Source organism: Pipistrellus hanaki (assembly GCF_964339955.1).
Source record: "Pipistrellus hanaki genome assembly, chromosome: 5".
NCBI classification, from domain to species: Eukaryota; Metazoa; Chordata; class Mammalia; order Chiroptera; family Vespertilionidae; genus Pipistrellus; species Pipistrellus hanaki.
In genome coordinates, this window is record NC_140507.1 from 14,510,642 (window position 1) to 14,516,553 (window position 5,912).

A 5,912-nucleotide genomic window follows, 5' to 3' on the forward strand; every position below is an offset into this window, starting at 1 on the left:
TGTACACATATAATACCTTAATTAAAAAATGGGGGGGAGATTAGCCTCCTTCAAATGAGGAAATGGGTGAGGACGTCTCCACACCCTGGGAACCACTGTACGAATGGGACTCTAGTTCTGATATGTAGCAGAAGCCCCTTTGGCCCATACATTCAACAACTTCCTTCGACTCCCGAGTGCCTGCCTGCACTGTGCTACTCACTGGGCACAAGGAGAACCACGTCGCCAGCACACAACCCACTTCCAGGAGTTTATCCCCAAGCAGTTTTTCAGCAAAAGCAACAAACATATTTGCAGGAAGATTATCATGGCAGGGATATCTGTAACCACAACAACAATAAAACCGGAAACAACCTGGATATTTACCAAAGCAGGGTGGTTTCATCAATTACACATCCCGGCATTTTGATTGGAAAGTATATCCAGCCTACCCCCACCCACACCCTGGCAGGGTCAGCCTGTCACCCTTGGAGGTGGCAGTGTTGTTGTTGTTGTTGTTGTTGTTGTTGTTATTGTTGTTGTTTGCGGGGGGGAGGCTGGTGACCTTGCCCAAGGGGGTGGCTGCTTGAAGGCTGGACAAAGGGGTGTGTAATAGCGACAGGTCACAAAGGACTGCCAGGGTAAGTGCAGGGGTGTAAGGAGCTGTCCGCAGAACCCTGCAGGGAGATGGGCAGTGGACTTCACTCCCTCTCTCTTGGAGACTCGATTTATGGCTGTCTTCAATTCAGAGAACCATGAGCAGTGAATGCTTGCTACCTTACTACACAGCCCACAGCTACCGTTCAAAGGGCGTGTTCAATACCTCCATGGGGGACCTGCAACGACAACTGTACAAGGGAGGGGAGTATGATATTTTCAAGTACGCGCCCATGTTTGAGAGTGACTTTATCCAGATTAGCAAAAAGGGGGAGATGATCGACGTGCACAACCGCGTCCGAATGGTGACGGTGGGCATCGCGTCCACCAGCCCCATCCTCCCACTGCCCGACGTCATGCTGCTGGCCCGGCCAACCAAAGTCTGCGAAGAGCACACCAAACGCATCCGGTCCACCAAGGGGAGAGGCCGCAAGCCCGCCAAGACCCTGGAGCTCACCCGGCTACTGCCCTTGAAGTTTGTCAAGATCTCCATCCACGATCGAGAGAAGCAGCAGCTGCGCCTGAAGCTTGCCACGGGTCGCACTTTCTATCTGCAGCTGTGTCCCTCTGCAGACGGGCAGGAAGACCTGTTTGGCTACTGGGAAAAACTTGTCTATCTCCTGAGGCCACCCGTGGAGAGCAGCAGCAGTACCCGGATACCACAGAGCGGGGATGCAGCGACCATAGAGGATGACAGCAGCCTATTGGTAAGCATCTGCAGAGACTCAAGATAATGGACCGGGGTGCTTTGGGGGAGCAGCTCAACACTGGTCCTACAAAGCCGCTGGTGCTCTCTGAAGCTCATTGGGGAAGTGCATCCCATTTCCAAAAGGTTCAGGGCCACCACCATGGCACTAACCACACTGAGGAGATTCCAAGCGCTTCTCCGAGAGACCTTAGGTATCAGCTGCTCGGGTCTCAGATGCAGGGTTGTAATCCCTTCTGTAGCCTCCAGATTGTGCTAGCCCTTCCTGAACACTTCCCCCAGCCCAGTCAGTCTCTTCTTTCCTCCGTTCCCCCTGTGACCGCCATTGCTGATTCAAGTCAGCACCACCCGCTTGGGTGCCTGCACATGTACAGTTTCTTTTAGCAGCCACTGAAATGTAAAATGTGTGACTCCCTGGACCCAGCAATCCCATGTGTAAGATCTGTCTGCAGAGAGATAAGCACACATGTGCAAAAACAAACAAAAACCCCAACTGCGCGAGGACTGGGAATTGCATCAGTGCTTCCCTTGGCGTGGGGACTGCTCACGCAAAACCAAGTTTGACAGGGATGCTGTGAATGGGAGGCTGCAGCCCAGGGGAGCTGAGACGTAAAGATCTCTAAGGTGCTTCTCCATAGAAAAGCCCTGGAGATGCTGGGCTCCAGGGCGAGAGAGAGAGCAGACTGCCCTGGTCTCACTTTGTCATCTCTGTCCCCTCCTCCCCCCTGTTTCTCCTCCCCTTGGCACAGACCGCAGAGTTCCGTGGAGATGGAGATCAGAACGAGGCGAGGTTTTACAATCTTTGTGATGTGTCCAGAGCCACTTCTTCCGGTTATGCTGGGGGAGAGGGAATGCCTGCTTCAACTCAGGCCAAGAAGACTCTGGGGACTGCCGAAGGAGCCGCAAAGGGGGCAAGCGCAGGCCTGGCAGTAGCAGGAACGAGCCCTAGAGCAAGCGTGGCAGCCGCTGGGGTGATAACAATCCCTGCAGCCAACACGGCAGCAGCAGGAGCGGGAACAAGCCCTAGAGCAAGCACGGCAGCAGTGGGAGCGGGATCAAATCCTAAAGCCAGCGTGGCAGCAGCAGGAGCGGGATCAAGCCCTAAGGCAAGCACGGCAGCAGTAGGAGCCAGAGCAAGTCCCACAGCAGGTGCTTTGAGCATAGCAGCATCCCAGAATGCGGGCACAGGCCACATGGACGTGGCCGTGGCTGGAGCCATCACCAAGGGTCCGGGAGAAAGTGGATCCAACAAGGCCGCGGCAGGTGCCACCAACATATCCTCAGAGGGCACGAACGTGGCCTTGGCGGGTGCTGCCAGCTCGTCCTCATTAACAACTTCCATGGCAATGGCAGGGGCTACCAATGTCTCCCCAGCCAGCAGCACCAGCGTCACGTGCATAGTGACAACCACAAGTCCGGACGCAGAAAGAGCTGAAGGCCACGTCTCAACCTTGAAGGGTCAACGGGAAAGGAGCCCGAAGGCCTCCCAACCCAGAGCTGAATCTCGGAGGGGAAAAAAAGAAAAGAGGGAAAAGAAGGACAGACACCCTTCCACCAGGAAAAGTTCCCATCACCACAGGACAGGAGGGAACAAGTCGGTCCGGAAATCCTCCTCCCACCGGTCAACCTCTGGCCATAAAAACACAAGAGAGGACAAGAAAGAAAAGGGGGCGAGCAACATCAAGGGCAGGAGACACGGCACTCACAAGAGTTCCAGCCACAGCTCCGCTGTGAAGGAGTCGAGGGCACCTCACAAGCTGGGGAAGAGCAGGTCTGCCAGCTCCGGTACTTTGAGTAAGAAATCCAGCAAGATCGGCTCTTTCTTCAAGAGCTTCCGAGTCACTCGTGGTTCAAAAACCGAGGTCTCGTCGCACGACAGGGAGATGGACTTCAAGGCCAAGAAGGTAGGGAAGCGCAACATCGAGGCTAAGGTAGAGAAGGCCCCGGGAGGCCGGGATCTGGAGATCACTGGCACCGTGACATCGGAGGTGTTGGAGACGATCTACATTGAGACCAAATCCAATTAGACAGGAGCCAGGGCAAGAAGCCGCAGCGGAGACCTAGCCTCGCGAAAGTATCCCCAGAGAGACAGTGCCAGCGTTCTTTAATAAAGGAAACAATACACCTCCAAAAGAAATGCTGCTTTTGTTGGGCTTACGACGTCCCCTCTCCTGGTGGTGACTTCACAGTGGCGTCTGTGATGTAAACTGCTAAGGCCTGAGACTCCAGCCTCTGGTCAGGCAGAACCCCACCTCCCACCCAAGCCCAACATGAATGTCCTGTCTGGTCTCCTCCCCCTTTTGTCTTTTGGTTTCCCCAAGATGATGGCCACCAGTGACAGGTGCCGGGCCGGGAAGGACCACCACCACCAAGTCCCCATGCCCTTCCTCCTCTTCTCCCAGAAGGTCCCTGAACATATCCCTTCAGTCCATCAATAGGCTCAGTGAAGACAGGACTCGTGTCTCCTCAGGAAATCAATAGGGGAGGAAACAAAGGATGTAGGCAGTCACAATAGTCAAGTGTATCATCCGAGTCAGGAATCGGTAGCCTGAGGGCCAAATCTTGCCAAGTGCCCAGTTTTGTAAATAAAGTTTTTATTGGAACATAGTTACAGCCGCTCACTTATACATTGTTTATGGCTGCTTTCCCATTGAAACAACAGATCTGAGCTGTTGCAACAGAGACTGTATTGTGTGCAAAGTCTAACATATTTACTACCTAGCACTTTCCAGGAAAGGGTTTCCCACCATGGATTTAATAGAAACAATTAGTTTCGATTGAGTATATACTGTGGAGAAACCCTCACAGAGGCTTGCTAGGAGACAACTGGAAGATTTTTTTAATAAAAAATTTTATAATAGCAACCCCCCAAATGTTTATCAAACAGAAGAACTGATCAATTGTGGAATATGCCTACAGTGCACATAATACAACAGCAAAAGTAAACAGCAGCTATACATGTTCGCATGGATGAACCTCATAGAAAGTTGAATAATAAAAACTAGTCAGAAAAATGCATATAATATAGTTCCACTTGCAGAAAAGTTCAGAAACAAGATCAAGTAATATGTATTTACTAAAGGTATAGAGGTAGGCAAGGAAATGATAAACACATAATTCAGAATAGTGGATATCTATTTATAGGGTGAGAAGGAGAAGGGATAATCTGAGAGATACATACAAAGAGCTTAAAGGGAGTGGGGATGGTTCTATTAAGCAAAGGACGTGTCCACGGTAAGTTATTGTTGTACCTTTTAATTTTTATTTTAACATCTCTGAAATCAGCATGGTTTTAAACTGCTGTCAGCCAGGTGGCAGTCAAAGCTTTGAAAATACCAACCAACTTATTTTACTTATGTTTTCCTTTGGGCAAGAGAGGTAGATGACAAAATACCTAAGTATGAAAGATATCTTTCAATAAGTAGAAAAGGAAAATTGTAAGTGACAGAAATATTCAGAATCCAGGAACATGGGAAATAGTTAGATATATGTAGAAGAATCCATAATGTAGTTTACTAATGAGCCCTGTAAATTATGTGTGCATGGGAAAGGAATTTCTAAAAATAAAAAATACATACCATACATTAGAAATGAGATGATGAATTTTTAAAAATTCTACTTTAAAAAAGAAATTACATTGTCTTCTCAATTTAAACAAGTTGTAAATAAATTACACGAGTCTATAAAAATCATTAGGTTGTATTAACAATAGACTAGAGGCCCGGTGCATGAAATTCGTGCATGGGGTGGGGGAGTCCCTCAGCCCAGCCTGCATCCTCTCCAATCTGGGACCCCCTGAGGGATGTCTGATTGCCTGTTAAGGCCCGATCCCATCACTCCCAACTGTCCTCCCCTGCTGACCTGATCACCCACAACTGCCCTCCCTTGTGATCCTGGTAGGATCTGGCCTAAACAGGCCATCAGACATCCCTCCCACAATCCAGGACTGTTGGCTCCCAACAGCTCGCCTGCTTGCCTTCCTGATTGCCCCTAACTGCTTCTACCTGCCATCCTGATCACCCTTTAACCACTTCCCTACCAGCCTGATTGATGCCTAGTGCTGCTGCTTTGCCATCCTGTTTACCCCTAACTACCCTTCACTGCAAGCCTGGTCACCCCTAACTCCCCCCCCCCCCTTCAGGACTGGTCCCCTCCAACTGCTCTTCCCTGCAGACCTCCTCCCCCCCCCCCCCCCCCCCCCCCCCCCCCCCGGCAACTGCCTTTCCCTGCAGGCCTGCTCACCCCCAACTTTCCTCCTCTGCAAGCCTGGAAAAAAGTCCCAACAAAAACCTTATCTCTCTAGCCAAAGGACCAGGAAAGGAGCAGCCAAAAAAAAAAGGGGGGGGGGGAGTGAGGGGGAAGAAAACTTTTACACAGTAGCTGCTCTACTCCAGCCAAACATCTCCGAAAAAACAGTGCTCCCAACCCCCACCCAAGCAACCAATAATGTGAGAGATTTTTGAGATTATTCAAAAACAGATGATTCAAAAACAGGCATGATAACAGTATATTTACTTTCTCTCCCCTTTTGTAAGACTCTAAATTCATTTTAAGTTCTTCAGCCTGCAAG

At 50.3% G+C, this 5,912-nt stretch overlaps 1 protein-coding gene across 1 annotated transcript; it reads left to right on the forward strand.

Annotated features, from left to right (window-relative positions):
* Nucleotides 1-734: 734 nt before the first annotated feature.
* On the forward strand, nt 735-3,369 carry GARIN3 (golgi associated RAB2 interactor family member 3; the record flags this gene model as incomplete). The annotated part of the gene is made up of 3 exons (XM_084883885.1): nt 735-1,343; nt 2,092-2,146; nt 2,531-3,369. The coding sequence occupies 3 exons, from the start codon at nt 735-737 to the stop codon at nt 3,367-3,369; spliced, it is 1,503 nt and encodes a 500-aa protein (XP_084740011.1).
* Nucleotides 3,370-5,912: the final 2,543 nt, after the last annotated feature.